This window comes from Corylus avellana, chromosome 1 (assembly GCF_965113065.1).
Source record: "Corylus avellana chromosome 1, dhCorAvel1.hap1.2, whole genome shotgun sequence".
NCBI classification, from domain to species: domain Eukaryota; kingdom Viridiplantae; phylum Streptophyta; class Magnoliopsida; order Fagales; family Betulaceae; genus Corylus; species Corylus avellana.
Genome location: NC_142490.1, coordinates 23,868,246 through 23,889,919, shown reverse-complemented (window position 1 = coordinate 23,889,919; position 21,674 = coordinate 23,868,246). Strand labels below are relative to the sequence as shown.

General features: G+C 37.6%; 1 protein-coding gene across 1 annotated transcript in view; it reads left to right on the top strand.

Moving 5' to 3' along the window:
- The window catches only part of LOC132170216 (DNA damage-binding protein 1), a 35,399-nt gene extending 16,453 nt beyond the window's left edge, over positions 1–18,946 (top strand). Inside the window, exons 3-19 of the mRNA XM_059581108.2 lie at positions 4,183–4,242; positions 4,341–4,432; positions 8,028–8,079; positions 8,270–8,332; positions 8,480–8,529; positions 8,998–9,073; positions 10,260–10,469; positions 10,608–10,714; positions 10,863–10,971; positions 11,650–11,850; positions 11,945–12,160; positions 12,912–13,022; positions 13,391–13,666; positions 13,935–14,209; positions 17,090–17,441; positions 17,550–17,834; positions 18,142–18,946. Of these exons, the coding sequence (XP_059437091.1) occupies positions 4,183–4,242; positions 4,341–4,432; positions 8,028–8,079; positions 8,270–8,332; positions 8,480–8,529; positions 8,998–9,073; positions 10,260–10,469; positions 10,608–10,714; positions 10,863–10,971; positions 11,650–11,850; positions 11,945–12,160; positions 12,912–13,022; positions 13,391–13,666; positions 13,935–14,209; positions 17,090–17,441; positions 17,550–17,834; positions 18,142–18,723 (3,117 nt within the window). The 3' untranslated portion in view covers positions 18,724–18,946. The remainder of the gene's footprint in view (positions 1–4,182; positions 4,243–4,340; positions 4,433–8,027; positions 8,080–8,269; positions 8,333–8,479; positions 8,530–8,997; positions 9,074–10,259; positions 10,470–10,607; positions 10,715–10,862; positions 10,972–11,649; positions 11,851–11,944; positions 12,161–12,911; positions 13,023–13,390; positions 13,667–13,934; positions 14,210–17,089; positions 17,442–17,549; positions 17,835–18,141) is intronic.
- The last annotated feature ends 2,728 nt before the right edge of the window (positions 18,947–21,674 follow it).

Below are 21,674 nucleotides of genomic sequence, written 5' to 3'. Positions count from 1 at the left end.
TGGTATAAGGTTATCAAAGCTAAATATGAAGATTTGGAGGGTGGATGCTGCATAAAGGAGGTTTCGGGTTCCCATGGTGTGGGCTTATGGAAGCACATTCGTCAAGGTTGGAAATTATTCGCCAAAGGTATTCGTTATGACATGCGGGTGGGTTCGAAAGTTCGTTTTCGGCATGATATTTGGTGTGGGGACTCCTCTTTGAAGCATGCTTTCCCGTCTTTATTCAGCATAGCCAGACATAAAGAAGCTTGGGTAAAGGATAACTTTATTTGGAGGAATGGGGTTGTTGAGTGGAATGTTATTTTTGTGCGGTCAGTACAAGATTGGGAGATGGATTTGATTTCTTCTTTCTTTAACCTGTTGTACTCGTGCAAGATATCCATAGGTTCTATGGATCGTATTCGATGGTCTTCGTCTAAGAAAGGCAAGTTCGAGGTTAAGTTCTCTTCAAGGCATTGTCCAAATTTGACCATGAGGTGTTTCCCTGGACGAGCATTTGGCGTACTAAGGTGCCTATGCCAGTGGCTTTCTTCAGGTGGACCGCGGCCTTGGGCAAAATTTTACGACATCCTGCGGAAGAGGAACCTAGTGGTAGTGGAGTGGTGTTGTATGTGCAAGAAGAAGGAGAGTCAGTCGATCATCTTCTTCTCCATTGCGAGATCGCAAGTGTTCGTTGGCATACTATTTTTGATCGGTTTGGGATGCATTGGGTCATGCCTTGCAAGGTGAGGGGCTTGTTCGATTGCTGGTGGTTGGGAGGACGTTCTCAAAGCGCGGTAGTGTGGAAGATGATCCCTCTGTGTATTCTGTGGTGTATTTGGAATGAAAGGAATGCTAGATGCTTTGAGGACTCCACTAGGACTATAGAGGAATTGAATCATTTTTTCTTCTTTACTTTGTATTCCTGGATGGCCGCTTGGCTAGCTCCTATAGGGATTACCTGCTCTGATTTCCTTTTTCATTTTTCTCCCTCTTAGGCGCTCTCTTTTATACTTCCCGTGTATGTGGGTTGCGCCCCTCTGTGCTCTTTTATATCATATTTACTTACCAAAAAAAAAAAAAAAACTACATAGGATAACCAAAGCTAGCTCACAAAGGAAACCCAACAAACCCACCAAAGGCCCTCAAACCTGAACCCCACAAAAAAAACACGACACTATATGACGTGAGCCTAGCCTTTCCCGCGCCGAGAGGAAGAGCTAGCATCGCCATAGTTTATGGAGCTTCTTAAATTCAATAGCTCCCTCTTACCCTTAGACTTAGGGCATGCTATCTTAACAACTCGATGATAATCCTCTTCAATGCCTTCTAAGTTCGCCAAAGACGGATCCTTGTCCTCTTCACCATCCATCAACCAATCCAATGACGTGTCTGGGTGGTAAGCATCCCGTGGGAAAGGGGAATCACCAACCTCCCCATCCCAAATCTTGCCACCCTAATCCCACACAATGATCTCCCTAGACGAACTGAAGCCTACCGGCCACTTTTGAGATTGGGTCAATCCAGTCAACGTGAAGTCCTCACCCATTTCAGCAGTTGTGGTGTCAGAGGTGTAGCCACCCAAAGGAGAGGGAGCCCCTTTCACCCAATCATCCTTAACAACCATAGTCGACGGCGAAGCGACTGACATCTTGGGCAAGGGAGGAAAACTACCTTTCACTGACTGACTTGGAATAAGAAACCCCCGCTGTAGAAAGCCCATCCCATCACCGGAGTAGAATGCTGAGTCATATTTCACTAGTGCAACCCCAAGAGAAGTGACTTTCTCCAGCTTCCTCTACATGAACTGATCCCGAAAATGGAGGCAATGAGATTTGTGCAGCCTCTAACGAAATCTGTGCAACGAACCCAACACTTGGCGTAGATTGAAACTGCACCAACAGAGCACTGAGAGACTCCACCGCCTCAAGAAGAAGAGAATCTTTCACCGGAACTCCTCTGGCTTCCTTAGCTCTCCGGTAATATTTCAACGTCTACTTGTACATTGACCAGACTAATGGAGTCCCATTCTCCGACGTCCCCGGAAGCGAGTGGAGTCTCTCTCGGGGGAATAAAGAGAGACTTGACAAAGCCCATCAACTGGACTCTGAAGTCAGGGCAAAGGGCTAATAAGATGTGCATAAATTGTTAAACCCCAAACTTTCGAGGTGCAGTGGAGTGAAAGTTGTAAATATAGGTTGACTACGTAATATCTTACAGAAATTCCATGTGGTAATACTTGGTAAGAGCACAACATTTTCCATTAAAAGTGGCTTTTTTCGTTTGGTTGGCGGCTTTAAGGAAAATTCTTACCATGGACAATCTTAAGAAGAAGCATGTCATTGCGATCAATTGGTGTTGTTTGTACAAACAGAATGGGGAGTTCGTGGACCATCTCCTTCTTCATTGTGAGGTTGCATGTGCCTTATGGAATGCTATCTTGGGATGTCCTGGGCTATGCTTAATTAGGTGGTTGATTTGTTTGCCTGTTGGTGGACAAGCGGGTGGTTGCTTTCGGAGTGCTGTTGTATGAAAGATGGTGCCTTCTTGTCTTATGTAATGCTTGTGGAGGGATTGAAATGATAGAACTCTCTAGAACCAAGAAAGGACATTGGAGGAGCTCAAGTCTTTTTTTCTTTTATTTCCTCTTTTCTTAGACTGCTGCATTTTTAGCTCCCTTAGTGACTAGCTTTAATGATTTTTTTGTTATTTTTTTCTTTTGCTTAGGCGTTCTCTTGTTTACTTCCTATGTATTAAGATTGTGCCCCACTGCATTCTTTAATGATTACATTACTTATCAAAAAAGTATATTATTTGGATTTGAAGTATTTCCTTTTGTATTATGTTAGGTTATGGATTTCCGATATAGCATTCTTTTGTATCATGGGGATAGTTCTGTGGTGGGGATTTTGATGGTTATGCAGATCAGAGATGGAATTCTTTGGATTTTTTTTATCTTACCTGCAATTTGGTTTGCATATATTATATATTTCGCATCTACCTTTATTTTATTTTATTTTTATTGGTTGAAATTTCTATGCTTATTAAAAAGAAAAAAAATTTGCCATCAATTTTTCTTCTGGTAGTTCAAAAATAAATAGAATGAAATTGATTGTTTAGAAATTTGATTACATGTCGAACTTTTTTATGAATTTTCAAATTTACTACGGCCTCCAAATAGCAAACTTCACCAATGGTCAGACTATGGATTCCTTGATGATAAACAAAAAAATACTTAACTTCTTTATTTTTTCCAAATTTATGGGTTTTCTATGTTGTGTTTCTTCTTCTTCACTCATTGATGAAGTAAAGAGCGGGCTCTTTCTCTCTTGGCAGTGTTGAGCTAATTGTTAATTTGTATTTTAGTTGATTTATATTACTTGGTTGTCGGGAAAAGCAAGAGGAGGAATGATTTTAGAAGTTTTAAATAGAAAAAGAAAAATATATTTTCCTTGTTTGAATAAAGGATGGAGAGAATAATGGTTTATACATGGTATAAAATTGATAACTGAATTATTTATCCAAAAAAAAAAAAATTGATAAGTGATATTTATTAAAAAAATAAAATTGATAAGTGATGCCACCTTATTTCATTGGTTTAAGCAATTGTGTACGTTATGCCATTGGTTTGAAGTTTGAACATCATCTGCACCTCGTATTTGGGGCTTTGGAATTTAATCTTTACTGTAAGGGGATTTTGGTGTCACAAATAGAACCACAAGGTGTCCATGTTCTATGGCCTCACTGTAGAGGTGTAAAGTGTAATTTCCCGGAACACACAAAAAGTGAAAAGAAGGAGAGAGGTTGGGAGGGAGTTGGCGCATTGCTTACCATGTTTTTCATGTCACTATATGTGAATGATCCTTTAGTTTTGAACTAGAACAACAACATATTTGGTTGTCTAACTACAAATTATGGAGTTGTTTTTCATCGTTCATAGAATCTTATGGTTCTTGGACCGATCTAGATTACTCACTCAAAGATCTCAGGTCAAACTGTTGTTTCAAAAAGAGGTATATGCTATCTGTGATATGCTAATAAAGAAAATTTAAATGTCCAACTTCTTTGTGGTTTCATCTTCATTTAGTCTTCCTTCTCCGTGTTGACTATGAATTTCTTTTCATGAATATTAGTATTTTTTTCCCGGGCAGCTAGAACCGAGATCTAAAAACTTAAGACTTATCTAAAATTTCTCTTGTGCAGCCTATGTTGGATGTGCCAATATATGGGAGAATTGCAACACTTGAACTTTTTCGCCCTCATGTGAGCATTGCTATTAATTTTTTTTATCTGAACCTACACATTTATTTTGTGATTTACTTTTTATTTTTTACTGCACTCACATTACTTGTTCTGAACAGGGTGAGGCACAGGATTTTCTATTTATTGCAACAGAAAGATACAAATTCTGTGTTCTTCAATGGGATGCCGAGAAATCTGAGCTTATTACAAGGTTTAAGCTTTAATGCTTTATTTTCTTAATTGATGTTGGGTATTGTTGGGAGTTAGTGCTCATACTTGTATTTTGTAGGACATAATCATGTCAGTGTGAACAATTGAGTCTGAAAAGGCTGTTATATTTTTATGTTTTATTAAAAAAGAAAGCTAAGCTGTTATCTTGTTTATGAAGTCAAACAGTAAGTATATTGATTGTTAACTTGCCTTTTCTTATGTGAATCAACTTTTGGGGGTGTTGTGGGGTGGGGGGAGATAGAGAGCACTCTAAACGTGAATTGAAGGAGCCTGTACATGTCTGTGACTCATTGTAATGTTCATATCTTCTTTTGAGAGCCCCTTCCCACTTACCTGAGCACTGTATAATATGGCCAAAATTAGAACTGTGTTTTGAATTCCAATTGGGCTTTTTAGTAGAATTTTGATTATCTTTATGGAGGAAAATGTTGTTATTATGATGCAACATATTCAAAATGAAAGTAACTTAGGCTCTAACTTATTTCAATGTAAAGCAATTTTTATCCAAAAAGTTTTCTAGTAGAAGACATTTATTGGTAAAGTTGTAAAATTTTCACAGTTTGGCTGAAATCTTGAAAATGATCTTAAGAACATTTTCCATTGTTTAGCTTGCTTTGAAAATCATTAACCATATAATTTCTAAAGGATTGGCCTCCTCCTCCTCCCTTGTCAAAACATTGATGAAAATTTTCATGGCCAGCGATCCTGGATTTCTTGGCTTTGCCATCATCATTAAGCTCTACCACCTTGGCTTAACAAACCTCTTCCTCTGCACCCACTTTGAGGTTGACTTCACCCTTTGAAATTCCTTCGTTCGACTTCGCAATCAAGCAATGATTTTTGTTTGAAGCAAAACCTCTAATCACCACCTCAATGCCCTAAAACCCCTTACTTCAAGCTCCCAATAGAACAACAATTGCTTTGGATTCGAATCAAGACCTCAAATGAATTAGAAGTTGTTGCTGAAGATGTCGTTCTGACCAAAAGCAAAACGGAGTGGATGCAATTCGTAACCCGAATTGCCAATTGGATGCATCATTTTCTTAAAAGAAAATTCGAGTTCTGAAGTGAAAAAGCACTACATATGGGACTGACAAAAGGCCATGTGCAAGTACGCAACTGAGATATGAGAACTAAACTGCCATAGGTCATGTGTCTAGCTCGGACCTCATTGCAAGAATGTGGCCTTTGTTGACAACTCCTACTGTGTTTGTTGTGGTGCTTAGTCTATTTGTCGGCAAAGGTGGTAACACTGACAACGTCATCAATCTTGCCAGCTTTAGCCATGATGGCGACTCTTCGGTTTGAAGGTCGTGTTGATCTCCCAATCCCTTTACAGTGTCACCAACTCCCGACTTCAATCTCTCTTATTCTAGAACAATATAACTGTAGATGTCGACAAAGGTGGTAACACTGACAACGTCATCAACCTTGCTAGCTTTAGCCATGATGGCGACCCCTTTGGTTTGAAGGTCATGTTGATCTCCCAATGCCTTTACAATGTCACCAACTCCTTACTCCAATCTCTCTTAATCTAGAACGCTATAACTATAGATGCCAAGAGACCCACCTCTCACCCTAAGCACACAAATGAAGAAAGATAAGGAACAAGATCACTTTGATGATTGGAGGAAGGTTGGGTCTCGATGGAGAGGGAGACAAAGTAGTTGAGGTTGTCACCAGTGCAACTAAGAAAGTTTGAGCTGGGTCGAGTTTGGCCATGATGGAGGGGCAAAGTCTGGGGGAGTGGGACTTATTTTTTAATAAGTAATCGATAATTATTATTAAAAGTGTAAAGGTACCCCTACGTACACAGGAAGTGTACAAGATGATGCACCTAGCTAGAAGGAGCAAAAGGGATAAGGAAATCACTAGTAAGTGACAACGGAGAAACATAAACAACTATTCAAAGATACAAAATTTTGAAGAAAAATGATTTGATCCCCTCCAAAGTCCTCTTACAGTTCTCAAAACTTGTGTCATTGGTTTTCTTCTATAAACACCATGAAAGGCATGTAGGCAAATCCTCTACATAGCCGCACTTTGCGTACTACTGGTAGTCTACCAAAAAGCATACAGGTCAACTACACGTTTAGGCATAACCCAAGACAAGCCAAAACGACTGAAAAAGGCAATCTAAATGGCATAGAAGCCACCTCACAATGAAGAAGAAGATGGTCCACATACTCTCCATTCCTCTTACACATGCAAAATCTGTCCACCGTAATGACATGCTGCTTCCTGAGGTTATCCACGGTAAGGATCTTTCCTAGAGCCTGTAGGGGGAGGGGGATTTAAAATCGTAAAACTTGTTTCATCCATCGTGCTTAGTTTTCTGTTGACCTTCTGTTGGCTTAGGTTTTCTGCTGCATCAAACACCAGAAAATGTCAAAATATTCGCCAAAAAGTGTTGTGAGTCAAACCAAATGCACCGTGGATTGACTCCTTGTAAAAGAATTATTGGTATCAAAGGAAATGAGTGCAAAAACTATGGAAGTTAAGGGGAAAAATGGTTGATTCCAGTATTGGTTGGAAGAAGTCCATAAATCAACCAAGGATGAAAGAAAATGTTGTCCTTATCAAAAAAAATAAATATCTCGATTTGTTGGTGGACTTGTTAAAACTTTTCTAGGTTGCCTCCTAGAAACAGAATTGTTGGTACCAAAGGAAATGAGTGCAGAAAATATGGAAGCTTAGGAAAAAAATGGTTAATTCAAGCATTGGTTGGAAAAAGTCCATAATCAACCATAGGTTTAAAGGAAATTTTGTCCTTGTCAATAAATATCTTGATTTGTTGGTGGACCTGTTAAAACATTTCTCTACATCGATTTTGCTTGCTAAGTATTTTGAGGGATAATGTCTCTGGAAGTTGTAAATTGTTGGATATGATAACTGATTGATAAATCTCTTCTCCATGCAAGAGAAAAAAGAAAAAATCATGGTTCTGTACAATTTAACACCTCTCTCCCCTCTAATTTTTTCTTGTGTTTGGGTTTTTTCTTGAGTTTTAGAGAGAGAGAGAGAGGAGGGGGGAACAAGGTTAACATCAACACAATGGTTAGACAAAGGTTGTCTAGAAGATTGAAAAGTTTGTTAAAGATTGGAATACCTTGATGTTTCCTTTCACAACTTTTTAAATACAAGTGGATCGGTGGTGGATCTAAAGGCCTTCTTCAAAACTCGTTACCGGTGGACAACTGCTTATGATTGTCTTCATATTACTAGATATCATGATTTAAAAAAAAAAAAAAAAAAAAAATCTTTATCTTATTAGGTATTTCTCTTGAACACTTCCTATATATTTGGGTTGCGCCCTTTCGATTTTAATAGAATTTCGACTACCTATTAACAAAACAAGAAAAAGAAAAATACAATTTCAAATAGGGAGTTGCTTTAAGTTTATTTTCCTAGAAGTTACTGTCATTACGTAATAAATCATCTAGATAAAAACTTCTGATCAGGAATGTATACATTTTTCATTCCTTTTATTATCTGCGAAGAATCTTCATAACTCTATGAAACCATTGTATTTTGTTGATAGATTTTACACTAACAAATTCATGTCTGTCGTGCAGAGCAATGGGCGATGTATCAGATCGTATAGGTCGTCCTACAGACAATGGTCAGGTACATATTTGAATCTAGGTTCACTTCATTCTCTTCTTGACTTCTCTCAGTAGGTTTTTAAGTATATCTTAAAGCTGTTGCTTTTCCTTAAGGTGGACATCTATAACTTATTTTAGTTTTTATTGAAAATTTCAGCGAATCTCATTGCACCTAGTTTTCTCTTGTTCTTATTCTTATTATTTTCCTGCAGATTGGCATAATTGACCCAGATTGCAGACTAATTGGACTCCATTTATATGATGGATTGTTCAAGGTATGTTGTTTGATATAATTAATTGCGGTGTCCATGGCTAATACTTTTTTGGTAGTTTGTGTCCCTATTTACAGTAGAGCAGAATTCTTATCTTTGCCTTTACATTAAATTTTTTTTAAGTGACCATCAAAGTTTGTGGTTTCTCAGGTCATTCCTTTTGATAACAAGGGGCAGCTCAAAGAAGCATTTAACATTAGGTATGCTGCTTTTATTGTTCTTTGGGCTTTTCTTTGTGTAAAAAATTACTTATCAAAAGGAAATTGTTCTTTGGGCTTCTAGCCAGAAAGGGATTTTTGGTTGAGTATGCTTGTGAAGTAATTGGCTATGGCATGGATGCATAATGTATTAAATACTCTCAAAATCTCATATTTTTTTGTCCATGTAGCTGCTGAAATATACAGAAACTTCATTCGCTGATATATATATATATATATATATATATATATATATATACATGTAGCTGCTGAAATATACAGAAACTTCATTCGCTGATATATATATATATATATATATATATATATATATATATATATATATAGGTGGTTCCTTCTTGAAGATTTATCTTTATCAATCATACAATAGTTCATGCTTTTAATGTTTTAGCATTTTCTTAGTTTATTGGAAGAATCAATCTAGTTACATCTTTTTACCTTTTGTGTTTTCAGGCTCGAGGAACTTCAAGTTTTGGATATCAAGTTTCTTTATGGTTGTTCAAAACCCACAATTGTGGTTCTCTACCAGGTGCCCCCTATATTTCTTTTTTCATCCATATGTTTATCAAGCGCTGTGTGCTTTTCAATGTATTTACAAAAAGTTCTTCAATTATCATTAATGCTACCTTTCTATTGCATTTTATTTTGGGACTTTTGTGACACTTCAAAAAGTTAGTCCCACATTGGGGTGGATGAATTTTTCACGTAGAGTGGATAGATTATAAATGTGTTCATGTAAGTCTTACATTGGTTCTTTAGTAGGTGATACTGGGCTTTATAAGTGATTTTAGAGAGCTCCTATTGTGACTTGACTAGTTCTTTTAGAGCGATACAGTAGATGTGGCTAGTGCTTTCCCAATAGTTATTATAAATGGTATTAGAGCAACCTAGTAACACCATGTAGCATTGGAGCATGAGTAATTCTAGAAGTTCCTCTTGTGTCTTTCCAAGAATGATGTGGCTCTTAAAATTACCATTTGATCAAAATCCAATAATGATCAATCACAAGCTCAATGGTGATTTTAAGAGACACATCATTCTTGGAGGGACACAAGAGTAACATGAGAGGGACTTGTAGCATTACTCATTGGAGCATTGCGACATGAACCCTAATGAGGATGTCAAGGATTTGAGTGAGTAGATTATGACACCCCAGAAAGTTTCTCCCTGCTGCTCCTTTTCCCATTCTTTTTGGTCCCTTGAAAGTCACTTTGGCCTATGGATTACACAGGGTAGTTGACTTTTTTTTTTTTAATCACCCATTGGCAAACTCTTATTAAAATAACATCTCTGTGACAGGTATATGCATTTGTTCCTGTATAAATGCACATGTATAAACCTTGTCATATGTGAAATTCTTAAGTAAAAGGGTGGGATCTTAATCCATGCTCATTACATTTCCATTGTCTGTAATTGTGTCTGTGGAGTGCCGCATTATGAGTGGCTCTAATATAAGCTTGGCCTCCAACATGTGAACGACTCTTCCTTAGAAATGTAACATTTAAATGACACTTATATAGAAATGTCTCTTCTGCATGGTCAGAGACATATGCGCTCCCTTGTAATTTGTCAGGTGTATTCTTCTTTTTTTCTTTTGTGATTCTTCTAGTCTATCCATGTCAGATAGCCTCATGTAATTTATTTATTTGTGACAGTGCCATTGCATTTAGTGTAGTAATTTAGATGGCGTCATTTTCATGTTCTGACTTTTGCAGGATAACAAAGATGCTCGCCATGTCAAAACATATGAGGTCGCTCTTAAGGATAAAGATTTTGTTGAGGGTCCCTGGTCTCAGAACAATCTTGACAATGGAGCTGATTTGCTAATACCAGTACCTCCACCTCTTTGTGGCGTCATTATTATTGGTGAAGAAACAATTGTCTACTGCAGTGCCAGTGCATTTAAAGCAATTCCAATCAGACCGGTAGGATATGCAGAGTTCTGCTGATAAATTTGGCTTTGGTCTTTCGTAGTGAAATTTCCAAATAATTGCTATTCAAAATTTCTAATGGGTGGACTAAGTTTTCTTATTGTTGCTCATCATGTTGGTCTGCACTTCAAGTCCATCACAAGAGCCTATGGAAGAGTTGATGCTGATGGTTCTAGGTATTTACTTGGTGATCATGCTGGGCTACTTCACCTTCTTGTCATAGCGCATGAGAAAGAAAAGTAAGATATTCCATCTTGTGTTAATGATTGAACAACATGCACTTGAGAAATTTCTTGATTACAAAACCAAAGGAAACCCTGGTTTATAATTTGTGGATTTGTTTTAACACTCAGATTTTCTCAATGCATCATCTACCTTACTTTGTAGGGTCACGGGACTTAAAATTGAGCTCTTGGGTGAAACTTCCATTGCATCTACTGTATCATATCTTGATAATGCATTTGTCTATATTGGCTCAAGCTATGGAGATTCACAGGTGTGAGATTGCATTTACTCTTTGCATAGTTAAGTGTATATTCTGAGAAATTACATCAGAAGTTTCACTGGCTTTAATGATCTTGACTTTCCAATTGTTATTTTCAGCTTTTTATCTGAAGCCTATATATTTAAAGATTGATATAATGAAGACATGGTAATAAACAATATCCATGTAAATAGCTAGAATATCTCAGATGAGCTGAATTTAGAATGAAGAACAGGAATTATTGGAGGCATTAGATATATTGGAAGCATTGACATTCGCCTCTTGAGGAAGATGTTTAGAAATGCAGAGGCTGCCATCTTTCCTAGTTGCCAGCTCAAGCAATTGATGGCAGAAAGTCATTAGAATTTCTCTTATTCAATTTCTCTTTTAATAAAGCCAATATGTTAACCAATTTTTTTTTTTAGAATGACAAATAGATTGTGTTTGGATGTGTTTGCAACCATTTTGGCGACATTTTTTATGTATCTGGTTTGGTTTATGCCAATTTTAATTAAAAGAAATGTGGATGTCATTTTAAGGGAATTTTTAAAGGCTTTTGGCATAAGGTCCAACTTTTTTACGGTATACTGTAGAGTAACATGTCAATATGACTTGTAGCTGTAAGTTGTTTATTGTTATAAGATCACTTGCAATATTGGGTATTAATAGTCCATTGTGGTGTGTACACAGCTTATAAAGCTAAATCTTCAGCCCGATGCAAAAGGTTCATATGTGGAAGTACTGGAACGGTATGTAAATTTGGGGCCAATTGTTGACTTTTGTGTGGTGGACCTGGAAAGGCAAGGCCAAGGTCAGGTTGTAACTTGCTCTGGAGCTTATAAAGATGGTTCTCTTCGCATAGTTCGAAATGGAATAGGTATTAATGAACAGGTATGTTTTACTTGGTGGTTCACTTTTCCTCAAAACTCCTCTATATGCATTTTTGGATAAAACTAAATTGGTGTGTATATATGAAATGGTGTAGGCTTCAGTAGAACTCCAAGGTATTAAGGGAATGTGGTCATTAAGATCTTCTACTGATGATCCATTTGACACATTTCTGGTTGTAAGTTTTATCAGTGAGACGCGAATTTTAGCAATGAATCTTGACGACGAATTGGAAGAAACCGAGATAGATGGCTTCTGCTCTCAAGTGCAGACTCTGTTTTGCCATGATGCTGTACACAACCAACTTGTACAGGTAGGTTTTGTTGCTCTTTTTCCGTTATCAATCTATGAGTTCCTCTTTTGATCTAAATATGTGGAAGATATTTTTGGATGAATTGAACCAAAATAGATGAATATTCTTTTTTTGTAATTTTTTTCCTGACTAAATGACCTGCAACTGGTAGTTCCAAGCCTTCTTAGTCCAAACAATGCATTCTCTGTTTTAAATATTTGAAGCAGTATTGTGAAATTTGAAACTGGAAGCCAATCAGTCTGGGGTTATCTATGTCCAAAGCATCTCAATTGCATTGATCATTTAACCAGAACTTCTAGCCTTTTTTTTGTGAATCAATGATTTTGTGTTGAATATTTAAATTTATCTTGCTACCTAGCCTTCTTGAAAAGAGATTAAGGGAAAAATTTGCTCAAAGTTGTTTCTATGTTGTGATTTGATTAATAACTAAAGTCTTTCCTTTTGTTAATACTAGGCATTTTTGTCAACAAATTCTTTTTTTTTTTTGATAAATAAGAATAAATTTATTTCTAGCAAGTGACGCTTAAGTACATGTGGTTATGTACAAGATATCCCTTAAAGAAATATAATCAAGAAATTCAATGAACAGAAAGAAGATGATGAACACTGCCTACAGCCAGCTTCTGTTTGTACAACATTCTAAAGAAAGAGGTTTTATAATTGCCTTTGTGAAATTAAAAAAGCTGGAGATGGATAACTTGTTATTAGTTTGCAAATTTAGTATACGCTGGCTGATCAACTGCATTTACAGGTCACTTCGGGCTCTGTGAGACTGGTCAGTTCTACATCTAGAGAGATGCGGTACGAGTGGAATGCTCCATCTGGCTTTTCGATTAATGTTGCCACCGCTAATGCCACCCAGGTTCTTTTACAACCTGTGCTATGAGTTTGGACTATAATTTTGGTTTCAGTGGTGCTGGGTGATAATGTCCCCAACACTACTGCCGTGATTTGATCTTTCCATAATCTGTTAATTATTGTTATTTGCCTTGGGAAAGTGAATCCAATAATTCTTTAAATAGTATAATGATTTGAATTTTGTGATTCGCCAATGCTTGAGTTGGTGCACTTGGGAACACGGATTGAAGTACGCTTCGTACAACAAAATAGTGGAGTGAATACTTGCTGCTTACTAGCACCCATTTGCCTTGTTCAGATTTTGTCTTCATTCGTATCAGTGTGGAGTTTATGAAATTAATGGCCAATTGATGCCTTGCACTTCTATGACAGGTTCTATTGGCAACTGGTGGTGGCCATTTAGTTTATCTAGAAATTGGAGATGGGACATTGACAGAAGTAAAACATGCACAGTTGGAATATGAGATCTCATGCCTTGACATAAACCCGATCGGTGAGAATCCCAACTATAGTCAGCTGGCAGCTGTTGGGATGTGGACAGATATAAGTGTAAGGATATTTTCGCTTCCTGACTTGAATCTTATCACAAAGGAGCTTTTGGGAGGAGAAATTATACCTCGCTCTGTTCTTCTTTGTGCCTTTGAAGGGGTATGCTTATCTCGGTTCCTTCTGAGTTATTTTTGTTCACGATTATAAGTTCTTATTGTAGCCTTTTAGAGATACATTAATGGTAGTCATCATGACATCCAATTGGAACATTGAGGGAAGCAACTGTGGGCCAATTCAAATTAATATCAATGATGCTGTGAAACTCACAAATTTGCCACCTTTTACATTTCATTAATGAAGTTTTTATGTTGTACTTCCCTAGCTTTTCATACCTTGCTTAAATAGGTCTGTTGTTTGTTTGTTTCAGATATCTTACTTGTTATGTGCTCTTGGAGATGGGCATCTATTAAATTTTCTATTGAACACAAGTACTGGGGAGCTGACTGATAGGAAGAAAGTCTCTCTCGGCACCCAGCCTATTACTCTCCGCACTTTCTCATCCAAGAATACTACACATGTATTTGCTGCATCTGATAGGCCAACTGTCATTTACAGTAGCAACAAGAAATTACTTTACAGCAATGTAAATTTGAAAGAAGTTAGCCATATGTGCCCTTTCAACTCTGCTGCTTTCCCAGATAGGTATTTTCTTTCGTCACCCTTCCTTTTTAAGTCAGGTGGTACCTGAGTGGTTAATACTGAATATATCATCTTTGTGTCCTATATTCAGCTGTGATCTGGTATAATACTGTTTTAACCTTACTACAATTTGGATATTTCTATTCATCAAATTCTGCTTGTGAAAGAGGAGCTAAATGGGCAGTTGATTTATGATAAGAAAGTGTATTTTTAACATAATACAACTCTATACATCAAGCGATTTAGAAACAACTTGTAGTCATAAATAGAGTAATGAGGATCCCAAGTGCCCTGAGATATCATTACAGCTCTAGATATATATATTTCTTGACTCAGTTCAAGCTGGATCTTACTCGTATTTATGGTACTTAAAATATCTTTGGATTGCTTGCCCAGATCTGTTAGTTTTCCTTAATGGGAGTTTATCAGATGTTTTTCGTAACCTGTTTGTTGGTTGTTCTGGTATTGGCTTTAGATTAGGTTCTCTCTTGCGGGTGTTTTTGAGGTGGGTTATTCGAGTATGTTTGTTGTTGAGTGTAAGGTGTTTGAGCTCTGGGCGGAGGGGTGGTGGTCGGAGTGTTTTCATTATCTTGCTGGAAGGATAAGATGGAGTGGGCCGGAGAAGCTGCAAATTTGAGTTGCAAAATGTTGTCAATTTTTTTTTTTTTTTTTTTTATTCAGGTTTCTTGCAGCGGAAGGGTCAGAGTTTTGCCTTCCTACAAGCCTCTTGGTGGCCTGTTGTCAACTGGAGTGGGCGGCAGGTCATTGGTTGTAGAGGAGAAGGCTCCGCCTAAGGGTGTTGGGAAAAGGTCGTATGTGGAGGCTTTGGTAGGGATGGGGCAGTCACCAGAAACTGCCACAGAGCGCATTGGCATTGCAGGTTTTTCAAATTTTAGAGTACGAACGGGAGGGGTGGCTAGTGGCAGAGGTGTGCTAGGGGCAGCGTTAGGGCAGTCCAGTTTTTACACTGGCTGTGTCTGGCCTACAGATCCCAGAGAGGATTTGGGAAATTGTTTGATTTACACACACTTTAGGACTTGTTGTTTAGTCTAAAAAGGGAAATCGAACATTGTATTGGTAGGCTGGAGGTGGGCCAAGGCTTCTGTGGGCTTGAGAGGGTAGTGAAGGATGGAGATGTGGTGGTAAAGTCCAAGCCCACTGTGGGGGCCCCATCTAACTGAGTTGCTGCATCAGGTTCACAATTTTCAAGCTCATTTGTAGTGGCCTAACCCATTGGGGTGTGTGCCAAAGGTTTGGGTCTAGATTGTTGTAAAGAGCCCTTGGTGTCGAGTAAGGTCGGTTCTAAGAGCTCGGGTGTGGGGGCTTGTGATGTGGGCTCGGGTGACGGAGCCGGCCTGGGATGTTTTTCTAAGCATGCTGGCTTTTCAGATCCGAATGTCATGCATTATGGGATGACCTAGTCGTTTGTGGGCTCGAACACATGTGATCCAGGCCCTTCTTTGGCCCATCCCATCAGGAAATGTGATACAACCTGAGTTTTAAATCCACAGCCCAGACCCAAATTTGATCTTAATGGTGAGTTAGGCACTGCTGCTCACACTCGACACCACGCGTTCTGGTAGAGATCGAGAGGGGAGGTTAGGCGTTTCAAGGGACTTGGCTCTGAGAGCATTGCAAGCTCCAAGACAGTGGCGCTACCCTTTGTCGCCCAAACACAGTCATTGTGTCTTGTTGAAAACACAGTCTTATGGTATTCTTTTTTTACAAATGTGGTTTCCAGGTCATTTATGATGCTAGAAGTAGAATAGATGCCAAGTTGTCGAGTGTTATTGGAGGGAGGGATTGGCATTGGATTCCAGCTAGATCGGATGCATTGGTGTCCATTCAAAGCAATTTGCCTCTTGTTAAAATTGGAAGGGCTGCCTTTTAGGAATTTGAAGTATTCTTGTAAAAATAATTGGAAAGCTATAAGGGTCAAACAGCGTAAGGTTGAGTGGAGTAAGCTGGTTTGGTTTTCCTTTGCTATTCCTCATCATGCCTTTTTCTTGTGGTTGACTTTTTGTGATAGTCTTGCTACGGGTGACAGATTGAGATGGGGTATGGCTGGTGACATGAAGTGTTATTTTTGAAGAAGTGCCATAGAGGGTAGAGACCACTTATTTTTTTATGGGGAAACTTCACAAGGGATCCTTGAACTACCTTGCGATTTGAAAAGACCCCTCCAAATTTCAAAACCTCTCAATTTTACCGTCCGAACTTTCAATTCAATGCATTCTACTCCTATCAATTTTTGGACGTTAAAAGTGATAAAATAATCTTTTTACTCTTGAAACTTAAAAAAATTTGCAAATTTACCCTTAATTTAAAATTGAAAATAAAATAAAAAAATAAAAATTGAAGGGTAATTTGGTCTTTTTAGTGGTAATTGTTGTAATCCTTTGGCTTTTCTCAAAGATTGGGATTAGTCTAATATTGTTGTTTTTTGTTGCCGTGCAACTCTGTTTCAGTGAGTCTTTCTTGCTGGAGAGACATTGTATTCTGTGTGGTATGAAAAATTTTATTCATCTAAAAAAAATATACTCATTATGGGATAGATGGGGCATTTATTATGGTATAATGATTACCATAACTAGCTGGTATGTGAAAACTGCTGTACTTAAGACCAAAGAGAGAGAGAGAGAGAGACAGAAGAGGTTCACACCTGCATTTGTTGGCCTGTCTAAAGATGACACTTGATGTGCAAGATGGATATCGGAAACCTGATCCCAGCCCTCCATTTGTTTGTTTTTTCTTTTCTTTCTTTTTTTTCCTTGTTTTGTGTGTCTTATATTTCTCTCTTGACTAATGAAGGGATATGGAGGTGGGAGGGGAGGTTAAGCTCCATTTACTTTCATACTGATTTTATTTATTTTTTGTCAACAGCCTTGCGATCGCAAAAGAAGGTGAGCTTACTATTGGCACCATTGATGATATCCAAAAACTTCATATCCGTTCTATCCCACTTGGTGAGCATCCAAGCCGTATCTGTCATCAGGAGCAGTCGAGGACCTTTGCTATTTGCAGCGTGAAGTATAACCAGTCCAGCCCAGAAGATTCTGAAATGCACTTTATCCGCCTTCTGGATGACCAGACGTTTGAGTTCATTTCTACTTACCCACTTGACACTTACGAGTATGCTTGCTCCATCCTTAGTTGCTCTTTCTCTGATGATAATAATGTGTACTACTGTGTTGGCACTGCATACGTATTGCCAGAAGAGAATGAACCAACCAAGGTAATATTGACAGTCTTTTTTTTTTCTTTTTCTTTTTTAAGGCCCCGAAACATAAATGTAGTAGTCTGATATTATTGACTTTTGTGTTTCCTTCATAAACAATTTTAGGGCCGAATATTAGTTTTCATAGTTGAAGATGGGAAGCTACAGCTTATTGCCGAGAAGGAAACTAAGGGAGCTGTTTACTCTTTGAATGCCTTTAATGGCAAGCTGCTGGCTGCTATCAATCAAAAAATCCAGTTGTACAAGTGGATGCTCCGGGATGATGGTACTCGTGAATTACAATCTGAATGTGGACATCATGGACACATACTTGCCCTCTACGTCCAAACTCGTGGAGATTTCATCGTTGTCGGTGATCTTATGAAGTCAATATCCTTGCTAATCTACAAGGTAAGCAATTAGCCCCCTATTCTACCATCATATGATTTATCCTCTAGTCATTTAAATTATCCTTCTTGTCTACCAGTCCAACCACCAGTGAGCCCTTAGGTGAAAATAAAACCCACCGGCCGCATGTGATCCAACATTGTACATGTGCTGTTGGTTTCTGCCCTGACAACAAAAGACTCCTGTTTGAATCTTCAAACATAATTTCAATTTTCTTTTTCGGTCCTCTTGGTCAGCAGTTCGGTTTTTATCAGGATTCTTATAGCTACACTTTTCTTGCTGAATGACACAAACCTGCTCTTCTGTTCAGCATGAAGAAGGTGCCATTGAGGAGCGAGCCCGTGACTATAATGCAAATTGGATGTCAGCTGTTGAGATTCTTGATGATGACATTTACCTTGGTGCTGAAAATAACTTCAATCTTTTCACTGTCCGGAAGAACAGTGAAGGTGCCACTGATGAGGAACGGGGCCGTCTTGAGGTAGTTGGTGAGTATCACCTTGGAGAATTTGTCAATCGGTTCCGGCATGGTTCCCTCGTCATGCGCTTGCCAGATTCCGACGTGGGCCAGATTCCAACAGCCATTTTTGGTACTGTTAATGGTGTAATTGGAGTAATTGCTTCGCTTCCTCACGAGCAGTATCTGTTTTTAGAAAAGCTTCAGTCAAACTTAAGGAAGGTGATAAAGGGTGTCGGAGGGTTGAGCCACGAGCATTGGAGATCATTTAACAATGAGAAGAAGACAGTAGATGCCAGAAATTTCTTGGATGGAGATCTGATCGAATCATTCCTTGATCTCAACCGTACTAAGATGGATGAGATTTCAAAGGTGATGAGTGTTTCAGTTGAGGAGCTTTGCAAGAGAGTCGAAGAATTGACGAGGTTGCATTGATATCATTGTCTTATTTGATTCCTCCTCTTTTCTTTTCTTCTTTTTTTTTTTTTTTTTTTTGTTCTTTTTAATTCTTTTTATCTCGTCATTTGACATTCTTGCAGATGAAATCTTCTTTTGTTTTTGAATCTTTTTAGATTACGCTCTGGTCTCCTGTATGTCATGTATTATATCTTTGATCGGTTCATGTTTCATAAAATGAATGTTTGGCCCCATGGTTTGAGTAACCATCAAGTCCAAATCTGTCCCACCATTCGTGCATAAGGAGAGAGGATTATTCCCACCAATTAACTACAAATTGATTGGTTTAAACCTGAGAGTTTGGTCATATAACTTTTCTCGGAGGCTTGGTTAAATTAGGGAGTGAATATGATGTTATATGTGTAAACAGGTAACGAGAGGTAGGGTCCAAAACCCAAACCCTATCCCGGCCCCGTGTTCAGAAAGGTTTGGCTATGTTTATTAACGACATTGTTTTCCGTCTTACTCCTGCAAACTCTTCTCTCTTCGTCTCTTGTGAACTCTGTTTTACCTTTGCTGTCTCCTGCAAACCCTTCTCTCTTCCTCTCTTGTGAATTCTGTTTTACCTTTGCTGTCTCCGAGTAGGAGCGCGGCCCCTACCTCTACCTTACCTTCTTCTCACCTCTTCCCTTTCCTTCTCTCAATCGGATATATCCCCTTGCTATCCCATGGCTTTCCACCTCTACCTGCCACCCTACCTTTACTCTCCCTTAGATCTTGCTTTACCTACTCCAAGTCTAGACCTTTATTCATGTCTCTCCACCGTCCTCCCCGACCATTGTTGGGAGCCTTTTCGGAAATCACGCCCTCTTTGGTCACCAAAAAATAATTTTTTTTTTATTTTTCTTATTTGATGTATGTTCTTTTATTTGGCCTCTCATTTTCAAGTGCTTGGGTTTTTCGGTTTGAGGGGTCACAACAACTAGCATCCAGATTCTCAATGCATTAAGACACTCTACTTGTAAGTCTTAAGTCCATCTTGCTTGCTTTTGTCTCCAACATACTACAGATTGCATAACTCTCTAGGTTAGGTTTGTTCGATTTCTATTATCTATAAGAATAGATAAGTAATCAGATTTTACATGTTAATATACCTCAGTTCTTGTATATATCCTTATCTTATCAAAAAATATACCTCAGTTAATATAATTTAATATCTCCAATAAAAAAATTAATCAAGAATGATAATTCTTATACATAATTTAACCATGTTTTGTTATATTTTATAAACAAAGAAAAAATTTCCTTTTGTTAGATTTTATTTTTCTTTGTTGGATCTTTCCCTTAACAGTAGAAACTAGAATGGATTCCTTTGAAAGTTTCCTTTTGTTTGCTTTGTTTCTTTGTATTGGTTCTTTCTTTGTATCTTTTTATTTTTTTGTAGTTTTGTATCTTATTCCCACATTAAAAAGAAAAGTTCTGCAATACTTTTTCCAAGTGCTTTCTCTTTTCTTCTTACGTTCATTTCCAATTGAAAATTAAAAAATAAATAAATTAAAAAAATTAAAAGAAAAAATTAATCGTAGCTCAAATGAGAAGAATAACGTTAGCACTGGTCATTAGGAGAATGAGGATTTCATGTAATAAGATTGTCATATTGCAGGTGGGGTTAGGGTTGCCCTAGAAGGTAGGACTCGCTTATGCTCTCACATGAATTGTCTTATTGTACCGAATCCAAATCCGTCACCAGGTGTATATATCATGTGTCATCATGAGACATCAAGCTTTACGCCCGTTTATAAAGATTTCAATTGCTTGCTAAAAAATAAAAATAAAACAAAGAATGGATTGGGTGTGAATATGTATTTATACACAAGAATGTGTAAATAACATGTAAGTTGCCTGATTAGTGTTAATCACTTTGATTTTCATTGATATCTTGGTGGAGATGAATCAAGTTATGGATCAGTCTACTTAAGCGAGGATCTGCGGTTTCTTTTGTCTAGGCCCCTCCTATGTAGTTTTCAGTGAGTAGGTACTATGATTATGCCCAAGTAAAATAGTTACAACTAGTCTCTCTGCTGTCTTTTTGCTTAGAAATAATGTAAAAAAAAAAAAAAGTACTGAAGCGGATGTATCATGTATCTAATTTGTTACAGAAGAGCTCAAACTTGGAAAAAGTTCAAGCATTGTTGCTCAAGTAACCGACATAAAAATAATTTTGGACGTTGTTTGTTGATTGTTACTATCTATCAATCATATACGGTAAGAGTAAAAAAAAAAAAAAAAATAGATGTTCTGCAAATGTAAGTTTTGAGCCACAAAACTTAGAAAGAAAGTCTGTGGATAAAGGGCAAGAAAAAGTGAGATTCTGTGTCTGTCTGATTTTTCAAAAAGGAGAGAAAAGTAGTCATAAATCCTAAATTTACGCACCAAATTTCCTCATCTACCTCTCGAATTTATTCTTTATTTTTATTTTAACTACCAATTTTTTCAACGCACTTACATCCGACTCTTCAAACTAGAAATCTACTTTTATTTCCATTTAAATATTTTATATATATGAACAAATTAACGAGTTGATCCGAGTTTACACTAGCTATATTCACAATCATTAATTAACCGAGTTCAATTGAGTTTATATGAGTATATCTTGTTAGTAATCAAGCCTAATTTCGTCTCCAGGGTCAATTCATTTATTAAATGAACCAAATTTAAATCGAGTTTATATGAACCGAGCTCAAAAGCACCTCGAGAAATATGCAAACCCTATGTTGACTTTAATAAACTAGTTGCTAACATTTTCTTGTTCTTCACTCATTGTGTAGAAAATTTAGTAGTCTTGTTGAAAGCAAGTCAAGCAACTTTTGATAGTGATTGATTGAGATCAATTCCTTCTAGTCACCTCCTAATAGTCTAAACGTCTTTTTCATGCAGCTTTCAGTAGGTAGGCACTATTATGATCACGTTCAAATAAGACAGTCACATTT